The 23,519-nt window shown below is 41.9% G+C and overlaps 1 protein-coding gene across 2 annotated transcripts; it reads right to left on the bottom strand.

The window, feature by feature from the left end:
* Positions 1-279: 279 nt before the first annotated feature.
* SYT13 (synaptotagmin 13) lies at positions 280-22,921 on the bottom strand. 2 transcript variants are annotated; one of them, XM_019519343.1, is made up of 6 exons: positions 22,377-22,921; positions 10,478-10,700; positions 8,304-8,444; positions 5,941-6,254; positions 1,871-2,000; positions 280-1,324 (listed from the first exon to the last, which is right to left on the bottom strand). In XM_019519343.1, exons 1-6 carry the CDS (start codon positions 22,557-22,559, stop codon positions 1,020-1,022), a joined length of 1,296 nt encoding a protein of 431 aa, XP_019374888.1. In that variant the 5' UTR covers positions 22,560-22,921; the 3' UTR covers positions 280-1,019. The 2 variants fall into 2 exon arrangements, with proteins under 2 accessions (XP_019374888.1, XP_019374889.1); XM_019519344.1 differs by having other exon boundaries at positions 22,773-22,872.
* Positions 22,922-23,519: the final 598 nt, after the last annotated feature.

The raw sequence follows: 23,519 nt of genomic DNA, 5'->3' as shown, positions 1-23,519 counted from the left end.
ATTACCTGCTTGCTTATTTTTTCCTTATGAGCAAATATTTTATTTCCATAAAGATCAGAAAAAAAGATGGTGCGCCTGCTAATCCTGTAACAGCAACTTGCCTGGGCAATCTAACTACTTCAAAGAAGCATGGACAAGATGTTCAGAGGTGGAAGACGGCCTGAATTTTGAACCAACTGCATTGCCCTGACTAACTTGGAGTTCCTGTATGTAAAGACCTAAGAGAGCAAAAGAATATTAGGGAAGTTAAGCCCTTTTCCTTCTTGAACATTTTTTTTATGAATAGAAATTTCCACATTTATTTTTTACTTTAAAAATGTTGGTCAGTTGTTTCCTGTTTTGCTGGAGGTCCCTGTAGCAGACTCAGACATGCAACATGGGTGCTCTCTTGCCCTAAACTGAAAGGATGGAAGTGTTGAGAGTCTTTAAAAAGGAAGCTTTCTCCTAACCTGCTTGTCAGCTGCTCAGATTAAAAATGTCTATAAAAAGATAAGAGTGCTTTGAACAATATGAATATAACTCACTTCCCTGTTTACTAAATCAGGTTTCATGTCCATATCCATATGCAAAATCTTTGCTATGCATCTTCTAGGTCTTCAGTCAGGCAGAGTCTTCCAAGGAAAGCAAGACAGAGAAGACCAGAATTTATCATAGATAAACAGACAACTAAAACTACTTTTTAAGCCTTCTGGAAAGTGGAACACCTATGCCAGCCTATCTGCCAATACCCATCAACTTGCCAACATGAGATCCTGTCCCTGTAGAAGATAGAAGATTACTTGCTCCAGGCCATCTATCTCTAGGAACTAATGAAGGATTATCCCCAGACTTTCCCTGATCTAGCTTGAGAGTATTCTTGTTGGCGGGAAGGGGAGAAGACAGTGTCAGTAACACAGAGTGCTGTAATTCACTTTTTTGTGCATTGGAGTGGTTCACGTTCCTGCAAGACAAAATACAACTCATCTTATTCCTTCGGGCTCAAAGACCTGACAGCAGGTTGCTCAGTGACAACTGCATGGCTACATGTGAAGTTGATGCCACATGGCTATCTGCCTCCTGGGGTTCCTCAGCATCTCTTCCCAGTGGTTCTTCTCTGTGCCGGTAGCATGCAGACCTAGACTGCACTTGCCCAGTGACTGGTTCGGCCCTCCGCCCTCCTGGGTCATCATCTCCAGCTCCACAGTCGAGACGCGCAACAGCTCATGAGGCACCTCAAACATGATCATCTCATTCCAGACAGGGTTGATTTTGTGCTTTGCATGTTTTGTCTGCTTCTTCTTCAGCTTCACAGACTGATGCTTCAGTGTCACCTTGACAAACACATCTGCATGGAAAATGTAGGGGTGGGGGGAAAGACACCGTGGTGATGAATATGCAACAGGGAGAGACTAATTACAGGACGATATGAATGCAATGACTACAGATCTAAATAAAAGAACTTGAGCCATTTTATTTGTACACTTTTTTCCCCTCTTAAAAGTATTTTAATCTGTTTTGCTTTCTAAAAGCAAGTGGCATTTTTATAATCTCAGGCAGAGGTTAATAAACAGTTCCTGAAAATGTACTATAGAAAGCAATGTTTGATACCACTGCTTTCCATTAATCCTGTCTGTAATTAGACTCTTTGTGGTCTTAACATGGGATGGTTAAAGTGAGCATATGAATGTTAACTATAAATCTGCTTGTGCAGCTAGATGAAAAACATGATGCTACTCTTAATTATGGAGATGGCTTCTAGGTAATAGGATGAGGGGCATTAGATTAGATTAGATTAAACTGACTATATGGATTCCCAGTAAATCAGGCTACACTGGTAGCATCATGTCCAATAAAAATTTACTCAGTCTCCATATTGCCATTCTTTACTCACCATTTCCCAGGAGATCTTTCAACTGTTTGGAATGGAGATTCTTGGCCTTTATGATCACAACTAGCAGCCGGTTTGCTGCTGGCAGATAGCTGATAGAAAGAAGAACCTCCCCATAGCCTGTAGATGGCACCTGGCAATCAAAAGAAGTATGAGAGGGAGGGCAAATTCTCTCTGCTTTTTCAAGTAATTCTCAGAGAACAGCAATGAGAGGGTAAGGGTCAGTGGTAAACTCTCAGATATACCGAATCAAGACGGCAGAATCCCCCAGTTGGAGCGACAAGAGTCTGATGAAACCAAGAAGGATCTTGGGAGGACTCAGCTGACAGGTCCCCCAGTTCTCCTTACCAGTTAACCTGGACACAGGAGTTAACTTTTTCTTTTTTTTCATGCTGAAAAATAATCGTCTCCTACCAGTTGTTTTCAGAAAAGCATTTACTCCAAAGAATGGAACAATACAATGTCACATGAACAGTACTCTGTTCAACAAAAATGCCTACAGAGAAATTTAGCTGCAGCCTTAGTTCCCCCCTTTCTTTAAAAAAAAATATGGAACAGCTGCTATCTCTGTCTTTAATTACTGCCTTTCGTCTTCTGTGTCTTTTCTCAGCTACTCCTTGTGTGAGGCCTTCTGGCTCAACATAATCTTTGCCCTCTGTAATCAGAGTGTGAGATCTCCTGCTAAAGAGCAGAAAATCCCCAAAGGTATTAGATTAATATGTACTGCTAGGGTATGTAGTCGATAAACCAGATTTGGCCACTTAAAATTAGGTTTCATTTTTTGTTTTGAATCAAAACCTCAGTACAATCAGCACTTGTGCCGTTTGCTTTGCTTTGCCTTCTTGACATGTCTGCTCCCAAACCTGAGAGTGATTGTCTACTTCCCGAAGCTTCAGTATCGCTAAGAGCTGTGAATGATCAAACTTCCACCTCATAGGGCCAGTTCTTTTATTCCCTTCTTCCCATTAGTGACTGCCCCCTTAGCCTTCTGACCTTTCTCCCCTCTATGCTGTAGACATGTATCCCTGAGGCAGAACAGGGGGGTAGTTATCACACTTTCCTTTGAAAGCAATGCCATTTTCGTAGTAGAAAGTCAGAGGAAAGGGAGAGAATATGCATGTGCACACAGATCAGACAGTGGGAAGCAAATGGGAAGTAATTATGCACTCATGTAGCATTAGCTTTTGACAGAAATCCAGGTTTAGCATGAGGTTTAATGACCCAGAAGAGTCACAGGAAGCCAATGCTAGTTGAGTCAATTCCCTTGGATTTCTCAGCACCAACTACAACCTTCAGAACAGCGAACTCCTGCCCAAGGCTTTTGAGTGCCCTCCACTCTCAGTTTTAAATGGGCTATAAATATTTCAGATTAAGTTTTCACTAGAATGGCTGCTGTCAACACAGACGAGCTCCCTATCCATGCTTTAACAGTGGACTTACTCTCTAGAACAGTGGTTTTCAACCTTTTTTCATTTGCAGACCCCTAAATAATTTCACGTGGAGGTGCACACCCCCTTGGAAATTTCAAATGGAGATGTGGACTCCTTTGAATTGTAAGTGTGGACATTCACATACTTTTGATTGATCGTAGTCATCTTTCATGGACTCCTTAGGCGTAGTCTGCAGACCCCTGAGCATTCGCAGACCACAAGTTGAAAACCACTGCTCTAGAAAATATGACTGTCAACACTATCAGACTGGAATAACTCATACATGCACAAAGACCGGAAGTCATTACCAGGGAAATCCAAAACTCAAATAAGTAAAAAATCTTAGAGAAGACAATGTACATCTTTTTCATGAATTTAGGCAGGAAGAACAGACAGCACCTGATAAATTGTGCTCAAAACACCTTATACCAATCCTGGCCTAAATCATAATTTAGGTCAAAGGAGGCAAAAGCATGAATTTTAAACCCAGTACTGAAAAGAGCCTTATCTCCACTGCAGCAAGTAGAGGTCTTCTACATGTATATCGTTCTCTCAGCATAAAAACCCAGTGGAGAAATGGAACATGTTTTTACCTTAGTGCAGTTAGGCAAGGTCAGCTATATATCCCTCATCCAGGTTTTTCACCCACTGGTTACTCTGACTACAGTACCTCACCCCCCACTAAGATTTGACATTGAGAGAGTAGTTTCAAGCTAGCTCTCCGCAGGTGGTAACTCCTTTCCATTTTTGTTATCACAGAGAAAACATACCTGATGGTTTGTTCTACCACACTGGGCACTTCATTTAAAGCCTCCTGTGCCTCAGCTTCCCCTTCTGCAAGTAAGAATAACTACCAGGTGTCATTAGGTAGAACCTGTGAAAAATGTGTATGAAGCTGTCTGAGCTCATGAGATGGGAGATAAGAGCGATTATCATCTTTATAATTAGTAAACCAGTGGGAAGGGAGGAAGCCTGCAGCATCTATAGTTTTCATTGCTCCAACCAAGCAACAGCAATCCATACATTTCCAAGCAGAAATGACATAGCCTGAGTAGCTGTAAGCTCCCTCCTGGGTTCTTTTCTTTGTGATGGAGTGTTTCAAAGAGGATGGTTTTCATATTTTTGAAGCTTTTCAAGGAAATGTCAGACTTTAAACATGTCCCAGCAACCTTGTTCCTGGATGCAGGCTGGCAAAAATTGCTCCTATTGCTTTTGATCAGCAGTCTCTCACTCCCTCATTCCCTACTGCTCCGGTTCTCAATTAATGATTCAGGACCTCTTTGTGAGCAATGTGTGTAATGGCTGGCTCTCCCAGGTCCCTGATGACGCAAATACAGCATTCACTGCACATTTTTCAGCTCAAACTGGGGCATTGTTAACAGCCAGTATTAAAGTTAACCTACTCCTGTCAGGGTACAAAAGAAATCAGTTTTGTCCTTACTACGTGGGCAGCTGTCTGTACAGATGGATGAAGTCAGAATGACTAACATGTCTGCCAGCTTATGGTTATATTTGGATGATACCTGCTAATCACTATATACACGCAGTTTCCTGGTACTTCACAGTATGTATGTATTTAACCCATTACCACTATACTGGCATAGCCCTGTACAAACCTTATGCCACTTTATGTTCCTTGGGAAGGGATTTAAGCTAAACCAACAAAGCCATTTCTATACCAGAATAACTGTGCCCTCATGGAGGGTGCTGAATCCATATAACTATGTTGGTGTAACTCTGGGGTGAGCAATTATTTCAGGCAGAGGGCCGCTTACTGACTTTTGGCAAGCCATTGAGGGCCACATGACAGGCAGCCAGGGACAGATAAATATTAATTTTCTAAATTTTTGGGGGGCCCCGCAGGCTGGACAGAACCACCTGGCAGGCTGCATCCAACCTGCGGGCCGCATTTTGCCCACCCTGGTGTAACTGGTGAAACTTTCCACTTTAGAGAAGGCCAGGAAAACCATCGAATAAACTGATCCAGGTCATTCCTTTATTTCCTTCATACAGTACCCAACCTGGTTAGTGGCTGAACAGGTAAATTAGCATTATTGTAAACTGGAGTCACAGATGAGTTCTGTGACTTAAGCAAAATGAGCGTGTAGCCCTCACAAATGACAGCGCCAGGTGGTTACTTATTTTAGTGCCTGTAGCAACACTATCAGTGCTGTTTCTCACTGCCTGTGTTGCCTTGCCCTGTCTGGAATTACAGTACTGATTGTCCTGCCTTCAAGTGCTCCAATTGCTAATGGGCTATGTTTTTAAAACAATGGCAAGGGAACTTTGGGCTAGATCCTATCCCACCTATTAGACACCTAACTGGATGTAGGTGCCCAAGTGTGATCCTGTTCCATCTTGCCTAAGTCTCTGGGGGAAAAAAATCACACAGAAGGCAGCAGTGCTTATTTAACTGGAATAGTTTTAACTATCTTGAGTCAGGTCTTGAAGAGCACATAGTACTTTTGAATTCAGAGGCATTGAGTACTTGCATATTCATCATCTCTATGAACTGGTTCAATGTAAATACAAACGAGGTTATCGTATGCTCACTGAAGTGCAGGTAGATTGAAAAAAACCTCCCTTAACTTTGGCACTGAATGATTTTCTTGTTATATTGCCTGAGCTATTGCCATGCAATACCTTCTCCAGGGTCTTCAGTTTCTCCCACTGGGCTGTTCCAAAGGGTTCCCCCACCTCAGCCAGGCTCAGTTTAAGTTCCCCAACAATGCTGTGCCTAGAGAACTTATCACAGGTCCTCAAAGTAAGAGTCAGTGTCCCCTCTGGCATCTCTTCCTCGGCTACTGGAAACAGCAGAGCTTCTTCCCAAATGGTGTGAAGTGCTTTCTTCTTCAGCTCTGTCTGGGCTTCGGTGATGCCTGACTTACTCACCACAGTGCCCAATATGTAGCAGTGACTGCCAGGGTCCTGGTCCCCTATCATACTTCCATGCATAGCTAGAGGAGAAGAAAAAGGAAAAGGAAGCTTTAATTGATTGAAAGATGCTATCACAAGGGTTAGGCTTACAAAGGATTTGGGGCCTTTGCCTGGCTCAGAGTGCTCATAAAATGAACTAAACCATACAAAAACCCTCAAACCACCCTCCTGCACCCTCAAAATCCTCCTGCTTTTTGCAGTGGAAAGACTCAAGTCTTTGAGGCAATGTTATGGACTTTGCTTAAGTGCATACAAGAATATTATTGTCCATGATCTTCAGGAACAACACAAGGATACTGTTATTATTGTTCTGGAGAGTCTGCATCATACTCAACTAACATGCTCAGATTCAGGGCACTGAACAAGTAGCTAGATGAGACACAACATAAGATATTCTGAGGGGCTTTAAACTTACCTTCGCATTGGGGCAGCAAGAAAGCCTGTTACATTTAAAAGGGAGCAGTTAGTCACAGGAGTTATAGAGGAGGTATAAGGCCTCTTAGTACATCTGCTCCATCCCTGAAGCTAACTATAGTATGCCCCTAAAGTTCATTCTTCACTCTTACATCTAGTCCATTTGCAGATGGCTTCCCAGAGAGACCATTGCACTGCTCAAAGGACTTCAGTGATCTTAGCCTGAATTTTCCTATTTATTTTATTCCAAGGGTGAAAGTTCTAAAATGAAAACTATACATGAAAAATCATTTTTGCATGTTTCCTTAAATACTGAAAAAAAATCCTATTGTCTTTCCAAGCCAAAGGTTACAGTTCTGTCCTTAGGTGGGTAATGCAATACGAGGCTTTTGGGGACCACTGGCTCTGTAATTGTGAGCTGATTGACCTCCTAAGAGAATAGAGTAGGATCCAGTCTATGGCTGAAATACACTGACAGGGACATCAGCAAGAGCATACATGCATATAAGGACTCACTGAACATACACTTCCACCTGAAAAAGAAATTCAGCACTACGGGTTAGCTATTAGCATCTTGTCCAGAATGGGGGTTGCAAGTCTTTGCTTGGGAAAGTGATATCTAGGTTTGATTTGGGGCAGCTGAGGGAGGTGCTATGAAATAGATGGGATTTCTGAATTATTTACACAGCAAATCTTACCTTCCCCATAGGATGAATGACACTACTACAGCTATCTGTCTTCATTTCAGACACAACCACAGAGCCCAGTTCTATGGCCAGCCTTATCTGGAGAGGGTTACCATACTCAGAAGGAATATGAGCATCTCCCACTTGACTTGAGCAAGGAGATTGTTATGGTTAATGTTAGAGCTTTCTTTTCATCTGGTAGTGGGAAAATGCATATTTTAATTTCTGCTAGTTTATCTTTCAGCTGGATTTGCCTTAAGGACCCATACAGAGGGACAAAACACCTGCCTGCCACCTCCCTCGCCATGTCCCCTTAAAAGATGTCCTCTTATGTCCTCTTATTTGTGCCCTTCTAAACCTGAACAGAGTAAGATAAAACCTGATTCCCTAGTTCTGTGCTTAATGCACATAAGCTGTTGCTGGTTAATGCTAAATGATGGCATGTGCATTCTTTTCAAGCAGTGAAATATCTCGGTATTTCTACTTTGAAAACCTCCTGAGCAATAAAATGTCCCTCTGTGGGTTCTGTGAGAACGTGTTGGTTTTTACATAGGAGGCAAAGTATTTTTACAGTCAGAAAATGCCTTCTATCTTCACAGACAAAGGAGGTCAATGCAAAGCCTCCAAGAAGCCTTTACCTTCCAGAAGGCATGGGACTCTTGAGCCTGGAGAAGAGAAGGCTCAGGGGGGAAGACAAGATCTAATGGTCACAAACTGCTGGAAGACTGTTTTAAGACTGGACATAAGGAAAAACTTCTTTACCATCTGAGTTTCCAGAGTCTGGAATAGACTCCCCCCGGAAGTGGTGCAAATACCTACTCTGGATACCTTTAAGACATGCTTGGATGCTTATCTTGCTGGGGTGATCTGACCTGCTCCTTGGGCAGGGGGCTGGACCTGATGATCTCGCAAGGTCCCTTCCAGATCTAATGTCTATGTAGTCTATGAAATGCCACACCTTCCACTTACCCTCCAGAAATGCCACACACAGCTCAGCTTTCTGTCGGTCGTAGCCAAGGGAATAGTGGAGCTCGGGGACCTGGTTACAGCTGGCTGCTCTCTCAGGATTCAGGTGCTCTGTGACACACACATCCTTTACCACACCTGGAACTGAACAAATCCCATTAGCAAGCCTTCAGCTTTCACCAGGACCAACTCTTCACCTCTTTGTATTCCTCCTTGCTTCCCTCCTTCCTGCTCCCATTTCCTTCTCCCATCTTTGCACATCTGTCCATATCATTTGAACAAGCCTCCCATTTTTTCCTGCCCTGGGACTGCAAAAAGCTTGCCACATATTGATCACTTCTCCAGCTTCCCTCCCATTAACTCTATATGTGTTGTTGCTCTTGTACTGTTTTTCCACACGTTGCCTGAAGTATGTGGTCTCTGGGATAACAACTTTAGGGTTGCTCCCTCCCAGGATGCTAAAAATACAAAGCAGCTGGAAGGAATTCAGTCACGTTCATGGTACATTCTTTCCCACACAGAAAGCCACTGCTGCCTTAGTTCACACAGTCCCTGGTTAAGCAGATGATCGTGAGACAGTGATGGGAAGTTGTGAAGCTGTTTCTGCTTGCAGGATTTTTGTAGTGGGATATATTAGCCCAGCTACCACAAAGAAGGCTGTATGAGCAGATAAGGCATCTTGCTTTGACTCTAGAAGCGTCAGTCTATGTTAAAGGCTGCCCCCGGTTGACCAACTGTTAAATGGGCACCTGGTCATTTGGGCTGGGAAGTCAAAGGCAGCCTGATGTGATGATGGCTACATCACTCCCTTTTGTGCCGTTGGCTATGGAAGTGTGTTGTGCCTTAGCCCTGTACTGTCTGGCTGGGCAGACCTTTGACTGCCCGATCTCGAAAAACACAGCCTGCAGGATTAAAAGGACAGCCAATATTTTGCTGCTGGACATTTCTATCTGCAGGACCAATTTTGATCAGGACAAAAATATGAGGGAAGTTGGAATCCCACTGACATGTGTCACTCATGATAAAAATCAGTGGGATGTGGTATAGAAAGGAGAATTCAGATACTTAAAATAAAGCACAAGAAACTTGCAGCACAGCAGAAAGGAAGATCATGTGTGGAGCTGGTATTGCACAGGGATTAGTGCAATTGCACAAAAGTACATTAAGCGCTGTACTTGTCTCCATGGGAGCCATTTTGCTTTGGCATCCCTATCCTCCTGTTTGCCCTGTGACACCCCCAGCACAGCTGCTTCTTAGGGCATCCCCTTATTCCCTACAAGACCTGTTTCTGCAGGCAGAAGTTGAGATAATGGCTCTGTGCCCAAAAAGACAGAGAGAAACTTAATCCCTAGTGATTTCTCAAGTTAAAAATAAATCTCTCTATAAACCACACACAGACTGTATTGGGCCTTCTGGAAAATCTCCAGGAAGGTTGTATTAATGTTATAGTCACCAGGATCAATTGTGCCGTTAAAAAGGCAGCAGGGGAGGCAAAATCAATGTGGGCACAAAACCATCAGAATTAAATGCTGCCAAATGTGAATAATTAAAATGAGATTTTCTCTAAGTTTATAAGAGTGGTTTTGAAACTATTCGGGATGCTGCTGTGTTATGCCTAGGGCTGGCTAGAAATTAAGAATCCCATTTGGTGGAAAATTTTTGAGGTCTGGGAGGTCTTTTTTCTTTAGCATCAGGATAAAAGTAAGAACTTGAAAAAATATTTCTGGGAAAAAAACAGACTCTACTCTCAAAATTCCCAAGACTCATCCTAGACCTGAGAATTTTTTCTGTTGAAGGTTTTGTTTAAATGGATATATCCCCAAAAAAGTGTTGTATTTAATTAATTGGCATTTTCTGGCCAAATGTGTAGTTAAAAAATTCTCAACGGACTCTGGTCACAGCATTGTGAATGGAACCACCCAGTGTGTTGCCATGCCCCCCTGTTTACTCACCCACATTTAAAATGATGGTGGACAAAAGAAAGCTTTAAATGATTTGTAAACAGAGAACATTTATACTGGAATCCATAAGAGAAGGGAATAATGGAGCCTATCCTCATTATTTACCTCTCTTATTGTAATTTTATTTAGTCCTATGCATCAGGACACCTGGCCATAACAACAATGGTTACCAGTCTGACTAGGGAATGGTGCCATTGGACTTGGACATGTACCTACCATTTTGAGGGAGAACAAATAACTCCTCGTTGACTTGTATCTTCATCCTGTTCTCATCCAAAACAGTGTGTTTTCCTTTAGTTGGTTCTTCAGTTGTCTTCAAGGCATAATCTGTGTAGTTGACAACTTCTGGGGAAGTCACTACTGGCTTTGGTCCATAGATGTTGGGAAATTGCAGGAGGGTCCGAGGCTGGACAGGTTCTGCAGTCTTCTTAATATTGAACTGAAAAAAGATCCAGTTGAATTATTCTTTACAAATTAAACTAACACCGCTGAGCTCACTCTGAGTCCAGACCAAGATAAAAACGTTGCTTTCAGGCATTCTAAATGTCATTGCTACTTCTCTGCCAGAACTCGCTACGGTTATCAATCAAGAAAATTCCCTGCCAAGCCTGTTACTCCATTTCTTGGACTTCATCTTCTTCAGATTCATCATGTGGCCAATGTTTGTTTGCAACAGAAAAAGGAAATGTTCTTATTGGTTGATGATTTCCCCTTCACAGTACTTTGAATCCTTAATTTATATGCCTATGCCATCTCCTTACTAGTCTCAGAGACTGCTAAGGGAGTTGCATCTGGGCTATAATTGATATGTAGCTTCTGTTGCCTTTTTGTGTATGTCAGCACGAAGATCAATTGGCTACATTTATGCATTCATTTACCAAGCTTTTCAGATGAGGGTATACTAAGCATTAGGAATATCTGGCCACTGTGAATCCTATTATTTGCAATATGGAAAACTAAGATACAATACAGCACAGGGGAAGTGGCTGACCACAGCAATCTTATACTCGCTCCTGCAGTGCAAGACTAGCTCACCCAGAAACTCATTTCCCCCCCCTCTAAACTGCTTGGATTTTGTCATGGCTCTATGAGCCAGAGCCCCAACTCCCCACTGGGATACCTTTCTCTTTGATCAAACAGGCAGACAGAATACCTTTGATAGTTTTGAAATTATGCTTACACTTCCTGCTTAGAAACTCAGTATGCACTTCCTTCATGTTTACCAACTACAGCCTGCCAGCTATGATAATAGACAGATGGTTTTAACCTTCCGTTTCAGCTGGCCAGTGTTACTTGGAGTCTATCTGTCCTTAGACTCAAGGATCACAAGGGTTTGGATGGCGATTGCTTTCAAAAGTCAGTTGCTCTCTTCAGCCTCATACGGCCAGCCCCAGGAATGTAGGATTGCTCCCCTCTGTTCCTTCACCAGGATGCCAATGAAATACCAAATCTTCTCATTTCTGAGTTCAAGGAAGTGGTGGAAAACTTCTTTCACCAGTTATTGATTCCCCAAGCTATCTGTTCATTGCTTCTAGCTACTCATTTAATCCTGTGGTTACATTTAATATAAGCAGCCTATATTATGATGCTCAATTTGCAGCTCAGAGGGCTATGGGTTGGAGCAATCACCAGGTTCAATAAACTTAGGTATACCTGAATGAAAAGAACTACACAGCAGGTTCTGGAGCAGTAAGTAGCCCCTGTAGCCCCTTTTCCTGTCTCTGACTAACTAATTTAACTGAGGGATCATCTCCCAACTTCCAGCCACTGTAGTCTAAGTAAGGAAGTGTCTCCAGACTACAGCATCTACCACCATGTCTTCCCTCTTACGTACCAAAATCAATTAACACTCCTCTAAAGAAAAGAGGTTATTAGCACATGATTCTCTAGTGAGTTTTTACCATTCTCTTTTCTAATCCCCCCTTTTCTGCAGCTCTTTTAACAAGTCTGTAGTGTCTTTCAGGAGATTTCACTTTCCTCCCTGACCAACAAGAAGCTGACCCTGAGGCACCCAAGGGACCTACTTGTTGACCTGGTTCTGTTTCTATTTCCAGTGCTAAGGTAGGAACCATTAATTGAGAACAGTCTAAGTCCATCTCTTCTCTTAGGTCATGAGTTTCATGGGAGTGCTCATAGATCCTGAAAATTTTGCCTTACCATGTTGTCCTGGTCCATTCAGAGTAGGGACTTGACTAGGGACTTGACTAGGCACTTGACAGTACCACACTGATGCTACATATTTGAGACAATTCCTCAGACTCACTCTGTCCCCAGTTTTTAGTACTGAAAGCTCCTAGGTTCCTCTATCAAAACACAATTTTTGTTTCTGTTTCTGAATTTCTTTTGTCTCCCAGTGTCATAATCTTGATCTTTTAGTAAATTGCCACAGATCAGCAACTTAGAATGTATCCATTGACCCATTAAACAGCTGTGATGGTGACCAGCCATTTACAAAAGGTAACCTTTAATATACCAATAACCCTCTCAGAAAGTTACCCCTACTGTCAAATGATTTCTTCAGTAGGTTTTTATGGTCTGAACAGAACATTACACAAGGCCATTTGATAGGGGATAAGTAGGGCTTGATGTATTGTGCCAGAAGTCCCAATCTTCAGCAAACTGCTTAAATTCAGAACCAGAGAACCAAGGCCCATTTTCACTAAAAACTTCCTCTGAAATCCCATGCCTTGCAAATATGGCCTTCAGGCTGGATATCACTGACTTCTCAGTCATACTAGACAAAGTGCATACTTCTGACTACAGGGAGTAAAAGTCTGTAGCTATTAAATAAGTCTTTGATTTCTACGTAAGTAAAACAATACCAACCTTTTCATATACCCTGAATAGAATCGGGTGAAATTGTAGGAGCTTGGCCTGCTGATGTGGCTGAAACTTTAAATAAGTGTGACAGTTTTCTACTATGTTTGCAATGTCATTATTGATTCTGGGCCAGCACCTCACTTTGTGATGCTTGGTTTTATATTTCTCGATTCCTGAATGGCCTATGTGGATCTTCTGCAGTACTTTCTTATGAGACTGCTCCATATCACCAACTTACTGCCTTTTACCACCAAAAGTTCATGTCTACAATTCCAGTAATTTGTTACCTCTATGTTCCACTCACTTTGGGACCCTGGCCAACCTTTAACTATCATTTTTTCATGAGTCTCAATGAGTTGTCCTTCTCTATTTCTATTTTTATTTGCTGAAGTTTCCTCTCTGCTACACAGAGCAATGTGACAATCAAGTCTACATAAGCTTGCACTTCTGTCTCAGAGGTCTTTTCTGGTTTCATAGCCAAATGTACATCTCTAGAAAGTGCATCTGCAGTAATCATAAATGTATCTGATAGATAGGTCACAAATAAGTTATACTTCTGCAGCTTGAGCACCATTCTTTGAATCCTCAAAGTACAGTCATTTAATGGCTTGTTAAACAATGCTATCAGGAGTTTGTGGTCTGTTTCCACATATGCTGTCTGGCCATAGATATATTGGTGAAAGATCTCACACGCAAACAATATTCCCAGTAACTTCTTGCCAATCTGTGCATATCTGGTTTCTGGCTTGGTATTGGATCTGGAAGCATATGCCACTGGTTGCCAATCATCATTATATTTTTCCAAAATTGCTGCGCTGACCCATGACTGAGACTCCTCCAACAATTTTTATAGGTTTTCCAGCTGTAGAGAATTTCAGTACAGGTTCTTGCATTAACTGTTGCTTCAGCACAAACCATGATACTTCCCATTCTGCATTCCAGCACCATTCATTTCTATTCTTGAGGAGTATCCTTAATGGTGTCATTTTTGCTGATAAGTTTGGTATGAATTTGCCCAGAAAGTTTACTACTCCAAGAAACTTCAGCATCTCTGTCTTTATAATTTCATAGTTTCATAGTTTCTAGGGTCGGAAGGAACCTGAGCAGATCATCAAAGTCTGACCCCCTGCCATGGCAGGAAAGAGTACTGGGGTCAAACGACCCTAGCAAGGTGTACATCTAGCCTCCTCTTAAAGACCCCCGGGGTCTTTGACTGGGGACATGGCATCATTTCAATGGCTTTAATTTTTGCCTTGGCAGGTTTCACTCCTTTATCGGAGATGATATCCTCTACAAAAATCAGACCAGTGATGTCCAGCATGCACTTTGCTCTATTCAATTTCAAATTTGCAATTCTAGTGGTCTCCAACACTTTCAGAAGATTGCAATCATATTCTTCTTTGGTGGAGCCCCAAATAATAATATCAATCAGAAAGATGTCCATCAATCACAAAGGTGTCCAGGAATATGCATAAATCATGCATATGGTTTTATGATACATGTTGGGGTCAGAGGAGATACAAAAGGTAGATGTTAAAATCTTTACTTTCCAAAGGGAGTATTAAATGTACATAAAATAGAGCTTTTCGAAAATGAATTTCAGCTGCCAAAATCCTGAGGCAGCATCCAATTTCCTGAAAAATCATACATTTGCACATTGAGCCATAATTTCTTCTCTAGTTAGCAATTTAAAATGTTCTCATTTGATAGTCTTGTTGAGGTGCCTCTGATCCAGGCATATATACATATGTGACCATTATTTTTCTCCACAATAATTAAAGAGATTACCCATTCTGTAGGCTCCTGAATTTTCTGTGTCACTTGTAATGCTTCCATTCCTGCTAACTCCACCTTGAGTCTATCACAGAGAGCAAAATGCATGGATGAATAATGGGAAGGACTTGCTCATTTTTCTGAATTGCATGTTCACCTGGCAAGCAATCCAGCTCTTCAAATAAATCCTTATACTTTGAGATCATATTCTTAGGCTGTGGCTTCTTGTGATGTGGTGATAGATGTTGTCGTTTGGGGTTGCTCCCCTACTTAGACTACAGAGGTTGATAATTGGGAGATGGCCCCTCAGTTAAGTTAAAGACGGACATAGAGCCTGCAGTGGTTGCTTACTACTCCAAAATACAACCTATCATATAGTTTTTCTCATCTAGGTATACCTGTGTTTATTAAGCCCAGTGATCACATGGTGTCAGCCAAAGGTGGATCCTGAGGGGGAGTGCAGTGGTGCAGTTGTACTCCTTCCCCTTTGATTCCTCCTCCACCCAACTTTCAAGCCAACTGCTTGAAAGGGGTAGCAGCATTTCTATTCAGGCAGTGCTGAGAAAGTCAACTGGTTTCATGGTTCATTATTATCTCCCTGATTGCTGCTCATCTCTCTTTACTGCACAGGTGTTAATGACCCTCTATCCTTTTCAAAGGTCTTGATGTTCCTCTATTCAAATTATCCTTTCTTCCAAAATTTTGCTACCAGTCATCCCTGGTAATGTCTGTATTCTATGTCACAGCCCAGCAGGTAGTTTTAAGCTCTAGCTGAAAACCTTAACTCAGTCATGGTAATATTATGTCAGGTAACATTAACGCAGCTGTAGAAATGGCTGACAGTGAAATATTGTAGGCACACCATCTGTTCTCCCTTTTTGTTAATCCTAGATCTGCCCATGGTGTCAGGACTAGTGAGTGAGAAAGAACTTGAAAGAATTTGAGTTCCAAACTGAAAAAGAAGTAAGAAACTGAGAGCAAGTGGACGAACACAGTGATATGGAAGGACAAGGACTGCTGTAAGTGATCTGCTTACACAGTTAAGTAACAGGACCATTAAACACGTACATTCTGCAACCTCCACCTCCCTTTCTGATGTTGGGCAATATAACAGAGAACTGGAAGGCATTCCTACAAAGATTTGAGTGGTACCTATCAGTCAGTGGGAGAAGCTGACATCAAGTAGGACTGTGTGATCAGACTAATTTTGTTTTCCATCTTTCTTGCAGTCATTAAGATGCTCATCCATGACCATCTGCCACATGGCACTGGCAATGAGTACAGGATGGATGGTAATCTTTTCAATCTCTCCTGCCTTCCTGCCAAAACCAAAGTTACTTCAGCCTTGATTGTGGAACTTTAGTATTTGAATGATTGTGCTGTCATTGCATATACAGAGAAGGACCTACAAATGGTCCTTAACTGCTTCTCCCAATCATACTAGTGTCTGGACCTGACTCTTAACATTGGAAAAACAGGTGCTTCACCAGGTTACTCTGGACCAATCAACTCCCCCAGCAAAGATCCTCATTAATGGACAGGAGCTAGAGAATGTTGAACACTTTGCATGCCTTGGCAGCCATCTCTCAAAAAAGGCCAACAGCGATGAGGAGATTCAGTATAGGATCCAATGTGCCAGTTCTGCCTTTGGAAGACTGAATCATTATTTGTTCAATGATCACAACATCAGGACTTGAGCAAAGCTTCTGCTATCTAAGGCTGTGGTAATCTCAACTCTTCTCTACAGCTGTGAAGCTTGGGTGACCTACAGGGACCACCTGAAAAGCCCAGACCACCATCAACAGCACTACCTCTGGAAGATCCTTGGCATAAAGCAGAAGGATCATCACACAAATACCAGCATCCTCACTGACACTAACGCCACCAGTATGGAAGTGTTGATTATTCAACATTAGTTGTGGTGGATAGGGCACTGATGTACGTTACCATGCCTGATGTATGTTTACCAAAATAATTTCCATAGTCCCGACTCAAATACTGCCAAGGACAAAGGACATGTGGGGGCCAGAGGAAATGTTTCAAGGACACCCTCAAGGTGAACATTAAGTGTGACACTGACACCACAAATTGGGAAAAACTAGCTAGGGACTACAAATCAGAAAACCTAGGCTGTAGTGTCTTCTTTGCTACTGCCCTGGCATGCAATCTTGGCCAATTTGCCAATTTGCATCACCTCTGCTTCCTTCCAACCTATTGTTCACCATGTCACTTTGGACTGTAAGCCCTTTGCATCAGACAAGGCTTTCTACTACGTCAGTGCACTGTCTAGTGTAGGGGTAGGCAAAATGCAGTCCGGGGACTGGATGCAGCCCTCCAGGCCATTCTATCCAGCCTGCGGGGCCTCTAAAAATGTAGACAATTAATATTTATCTTCCCCTGGCTGCCTAACATGCGGCCCTTGATGGCTTGCCAAAACTCAGTGAGTGGCCGTCTGCTCAAAATAATTGCCCACCCCTGGTCTAGTGCAATGCACCTCCTCTCTGCATACTTAATTGAACCCTCCACACGCTGTAGGACAAATCACAGGACCTTATCAGCAGTGCCTGAGAGAGAGGATCTGGAATTCAAAGGAGGCCTGAGTCACATAGCTGAGATCTAAATTTTAGGACTACTAGGAGCTTGGTTTTCTGTTTTGCTGATCGTACAGAGAGGGAACATGTCTGGAATGAGGATAGACCCACCTATGTTTTGGCCCTGCCTCCCACAGAACACTCACAGCAGTATATCAGTACTGTCCTTTATATGATGGGTATTTTTGCTACACCTCATTTCATTCCCTTTGAATCATAAGGCATTGGCCCCTGATCCTAGTTCTGATACAGCACTCATCAGTGCAGCACAAATTCAGGTAAAATTTTCTGTGTTAAATGAAATGGTATTTTAATGTGATTGGCCAGAGCTCATGCTCTTTTCATTCCAGCCTGCAGGTGGTTCACAAAAGTGGAATCAACAAGGGGAAACAGAAGGACAGTGAAAAATTTGTACCCATGTTCCCAGCAATGTGGAATTGCCTGCTCACTTGGCAGAGGCTCCGTCCTTTGTGGAGGAGAAGCTAGTAAAGTTCTTTCGGCAGGACATTGCATTCCACCCCCACCTCCAACCTAACCATAACTCCCAGCTCGGGAGAATTTAAATCATTCTTTGTAAACACATGCTTGGACTGAACAATGGAAAGGTGCAGGGCCTGCCTAGGAGCCTGCCCCTGCCACTCAGCAAATTTGCATTAAAGCATTTAGAAAGCCTTGCACGAAAGACAATGTGCAAATGTAGAATGTTGTTTCATTCTGATCTTGCTGTCCTAGATGATTCTCTTGCCCCAGTAATTGCCAGACCATTTTGTGTTAAGCTTAAACTGAGAGGGAGCAAGAAAACCTTCTTAATTGTAATGAATGCTTTCTTTTTTCATTAGTTACTTTGTTTCCTATTAATAATGAATGCAGATGAAGCCCTGGGGAAAGCTTTCATCTGGGTTAGGACACTTTGCCCTCAGATTGCTTGTCCTTAGGGAAGAGTACCATTCTTCCAAGAGCAGACAATAAAGTGAAAAAAAACAATCCCAGACCTTGATTTTTAGCCCCCCTCAGCCTGTGGTGCTCAGAGAATTAGTGTCATAGCCATTAGCCATGGAAAAGAACTAATTGGGTCACTGACTCTGTCTCTCCAGGCAGCCAGGGCAGCATTGTTCACCAGTGCCCATTAACTAGTGCTTGCTTCACCCCAGCTTTATGACTTCCAGCCTATGATCTTCAAAAGCAATTCACCCCTACGCAGAAGACAAGATCTGGTCTGAAATGACACTTTGGCTTATATAAGCCTTGTGCAGGCAGCCTGCAGAAGAGTAAAAAAGGGGTCAGCCTTGGAGATTTTTAAGCCCCAAGTCTGGAAATTCCTTGAAATCACAGGTTAAGTTCAGCTTTTCATTCTCTAAAGAATTTTTTTTTTAAATGAGCTTGTTCTGTGCAGGACATGGGAATCTTTAACTGCTGTCTTAACAAAAAAATAAAGGTTCTGTGTGCACTTGTACTAATTTTTGAAAGCAGGGAGGGGGTCTGCCCTGATAGCTCTGGCCAACATCTCTTCTCCCTTCCCCTTTATAAGATGTGGACTCTGTAGCAGCTGTCTGTCCAACTGGCTGTAACCCACCACACCAAAGGTGGCTGCATGTCAGTGTTGTTATATGTCTCTAGCATGGAAAGCACTTAGGGATGATAGATGCTATGCAAACATGAAGTATCATGATTACTAGGACTCCTTTTTTCTTTCTAGAAGCCAGGCACGATCAGCACACAAAAACTAACAGCTCCACTGGGTTTACACATTACCCTAGTCTGTCTGCTCTGCAGAATTAGAGATGAAAGACATATGCAAACACAGTAGGGACCAAACCACCCCCTCTTCCAAATGCATCTGCTTCTGTTTATTATGCATGCTGCCAGCTCCGCTTCTCAAGTGCTGTCAGCTAATGCAGTCATATAGTATTGCCTGTGGAAAGTTCCCTTTACAAATCAAATTTCAACAGCAATGTCTTAAATAAAGCAATGAGCAGGAAAATTCAGTCAGTTCAGCATAAAATGTGGGAAATGAGATAGACCTAAAGTAGTTGGTAGACCGATGACAAGCCTTTTATGTCCCTCCCTGACATCAATTGAACACCATACCAGATTATTACCTTGATTGAACGTGTGTCTTATTGCCAAGGAATCTGTGTCTTTACCGTGTCCTGTCCTCTGATACTTCTTCAAAATGACAGTACAAAAGCCACTTGTTCTGAAGATATACCTTTATGTTTGTATGAGCTATAATTGTGTTCATAGATGCCTTTCATAACCCTGGGGCTTCCTTGACACCACAACAGTGTATAAAGTGTACACTATTCACTATCTACCTTCCCCTCTCTTTGGCATCTGTACTGTATGTATCTGAATCTGAGACTGACAAGCATCAATAATTAGGTGTTCCAGACACTGACTAGGTTACACCATGAATTTAAGTTGTTTTCCATCACTGCTTAAGAAATTAAGAAAAAAGAAAAATCTAGTACACAGTATAACAAACAGAGATACACATGATATACAATACTTTAATGACATAAATATAGGTTGGAACTCTATCTTTGTAATTAATATGGCCAAATTTTAATCAAAAACTTCTTAACAGATCACATCTCCTGGCAATTGGATCTTTTTAATTAGGAAAAAAACCAAACCTAGCAAACATATGGAATATGGGAACTAAAGACATTTTGCATATTTGGTGACAGAATGCTGTGTTCATTCTACAGGCAGTATTAAGCCAGAATGCTTGCTAAGAGATGCCTTAAGTGCTTCACATGCAGAAAGCCCATAATGCTAAAAAATATTGATGACCAACATGAATTTACCCTGGAGAATTCAGGTGGAAATAATGTTACAAGAGCTGGGTAAATAACAAGGTATTTGTCGAGTTCTTTATTAAAATATTGCAAAATCAGCTGAAGGAATAAATATTTTCTCAGCCTGATCCTATGAACTTATTGGCATCATGAGCATAATTTGACCTTATGGGGAGCTTGGGGTTCTTTGGAACATGTATAATGGAGCATTAAAGGGAAAGCTACAGATATGTATTAATACTTTATCTAGGCTTTGGATAAAGCCTCTCCCAAGAGATAATTATGGAAAGTCGGTCAGTTTTAGGATGATGACATAACAAGGTTTAAATCAGTTAAAAGATAGAAAAAAAATTGTGTTAAACAAGTAGGAAGAGGGTAATAATGAAATGCTCAATACATTGACAAAATGGAAACGTGGGTGAAAGATGACATACAGGATAACATTTTAGAGTGAGGTTTTTCAAGGCTGCCTGGAGGTAGAGAGATCCATTTATCATTTAAATGGTAAACTATGCAAATCTCAGCCTTGTTACACAAGAGTTTGCTGGAAAAATCGGAGGGCAATTAGTCTGGATAGCCAAGGCTAGTGAGAAAGTGGAGACACACCTAACAGAAACGGGGAACTGGGAAAACATTAGCAGGTGAAATTCTTAATAAATAAATGCAAACAGCTAATGAAAGGCACATGTCACACTACTTATCAGGCACATTGAAGGATTCAGAAATGGTCATAATACCTCAAGTAAGAGTTCAAACTCAATAATCTGCTCAATAGCTGGTGGAAGCACAAAGGAATAAAACAAAACAAACAATTCTAGTGCCAGCAGACATATGTCCCTCCCCACCACCTCACCACACACACATGCTATATGATCTTTTGTTATCTTTTAGCAGAACAAACTGCAGTAGAAATATGACAAGATAAGAACTATTTTCTTTGGAAAGGATAAGAGTAAGTGGCTATTACTGAGATGCTGAATACCTAATAATGAATGGAACAAAGACAGCCAGCTAGGACTCCTACTACACTGTTCAATACTACAGATAATAGTGCACTCTATGTGATTGAAAGGCAAATAAATAAAAATTGTGTCATCCAGTGTAGCATGTCCATATGGAACCAGCTGCTTTAGAAGATTACTAAGAGAAGTGACATAATAAGAATGAAAAAGACTTAAGGTAACATATAAAAAACAATGGCACCTAAGGTAACAACAACCAGAATAAAACTTTCAGTGATTGCTGGCCTTATAGTTCAAGCTAAGGACAAAATTAACTAGGGAAACCAATTGAAAATGAGACAGCAGACCACTGTAAGCTGTATTTTGAGGTTTTATATTTACACTTTCCACTAATCCATCTGGCATTAGCTATGGGTACTTATAGGACACAGGAGTAAATTGATTGTTGGCCTGTTCCATCCTGGCAATTTCTGTGCATCGAATGTGGTCGAATCCTCCTAGTAATTAGCTAAGATCACACAGGGTGTCTGACATTAGTATCACTTTGCACCTGCTGCTTGAGTACATGCACAAGAAACAGAAAACACAGTTCACAAAAGGATGAGATAGTAAATTCTGCATTTAAGGGTCTTGCTAGATTTTCATTATAAGCTTCATTCTGACACATGGTCCTAACTTTTCCCCAAGCTTAATCTGTTTCCCATCCAAAGAAGGATTATTTCCATAATAAACCAGATCCTTATACAGAAGGCCTTCCACTCCACTGCAGCAACTATAGGAGCCTGTGTGTGCAGCTGAACATGGGTAGCTATAATGAAAAATTTTGGTAGTATTACTCTATGCCTATTATTCCCATTGCTGTCTTCTTAGGGCATCTTAGTAGCATCCAGGTTTCTGTTCTAGCCACCTGATTTACCTTATGACCTAATCTGACATCTCAAGAGGGATTTCAAATCTTCTTAGTTTTTCTGCCACTAGCAGCTTTCATGCTGGCAAAATGACAGCTGTCTAAATCCCTCCTCCTCCCATTGAAATATTGTTACATCCTGAATTCTACAAAACAAATAGGATGTCTTAAATCACATGCCAGGCAGTCTAGCTCAGAAGTTGCATTCCCACCCTCTGCACTTAAAGAAAAGTGGCAGAAAAAATAGAGAGACTGGTTTACCTGCTGGACTGGCTGAAGCACGCTGGGCTTAGCATTTTCCAGGTTCTCATCTTGGTCCTTTCCTGAGAGTCCTTTCCTAGGTTGCCTGCTTTTGCAAAAGCAGGTGAGACCACAAAGGGCAAGGATGCTAGTAGCAGTCCCCAGAGTGGCTCCCAGAGCTATTACTGGAGCAGACAAAACCATTGTCCTGGGCTACACAAAAATAACACAAGAATCAGGCAATTCTGCTGCTTCTCAAGTGTGGTATATCACAGTTGTTCGCTTTCAGTGTTTAGCTTGGTTTCATTCTCTTCTGAAGAACAAAAAAGATTTCCTGTAGCAGCAGGGAAAAGAAGTGACTAAAGGACAGAAATAGATTATTCCAGCTTTGCTAGGCAATGAGACAGCCTCTCTCACCTGCAGATGATTCTGGCTTATGCTCCAGATCAGGTAGAGGAAAGCAGAGGAAACAGTGTTTATAGTGTCTGTAATCCCTCTAAGGCAGCAAACAGGCAGTTTTCAACAAAGCTTGATCTCCAGCTCCACTGGGGAAAGTCTGATGTGTGAGAGAGAGGAAAGACGTCAGCAGAAGGGGATGGGCCCTGCTGGCTAACTCATAGAAAGTGGATCCAAATGTTGGTTCAGCCCCGGGTAGGCTTTTGGAGAGCTGAGGGCTGTGTGTGTTGCAGTGAGGGGAAGGATTTTTTTTCCCCCTAATCTTATAGTGAATATAGTGGTTGATGAAAGATGCCAGCCTGGCAGTACACTGGACATTTCTAGAATAAGACTAAAGTTTGTGTGGGCAGGTAGTCCAAAGCTAGGCAAAGATCTCCCCAGGAACCAAGGACCGTCTCAGATCTCACGGCCTTCCACTTCAAGTGTGAAGCACATTTCTATGACTTCTTTTCTTGATACTTAAACACAGGATAATAGGTTTACTAAAAAAGGGCAGAAAGGAAGGAAAAAAGAAAAATCCCCATGTTGCACTGCACGTGATTCTCCTCCCTGGAGAGGATGAGAGAACAAACCACATATGGCAGATGTAAGTCACAGAGCTTAATGCGGTATTGGAAGGCACTCAGATGCAACAGAATAGCTGAGAGACAGAAGCAGGTTACATTTGCCTTCACTGCCCTGCCAGAGTCCTTGACCTCTGCCTTAGAG

This window comes from Gavialis gangeticus, unplaced genomic scaffold (assembly GCF_001723915.1).
Source record: "Gavialis gangeticus isolate Ggan-Ray unplaced genomic scaffold, GavGan_comp1, whole genome shotgun sequence".
Taxonomy (NCBI): Eukaryota; Metazoa; Chordata; order Crocodylia; family Gavialidae; genus Gavialis; species Gavialis gangeticus.
The sequence above is the reverse complement of the archived record's forward strand: the minus strand, read 5'-3'. Positions and strand labels throughout refer to the sequence as shown.

Bases quoted from the DNA above. Each gene is read 5' to 3' on its own strand.
- SYT13 (XM_019519343.1), bottom strand. From the start codon at position 22,559: ATGGTTTTGTCTGCTCCAGTAATAGCTCTGGGAGCCACTCTGGGGACT. The intron at 8,445-10,477 runs GTAGGTACATGT...GGATTTGTTCAG, and splicing joins ATTTGTTCTCCCTCAAAATG to TTCCAGGTGTGGTAAAGGAT. The intron at 6,255-8,303 runs GTAAGTGGAAGG...CTTCTCCTCTAG, and splicing joins GTGTGTGGCATTTCTGGAGG to CTATGCATGGAAGTATGATA.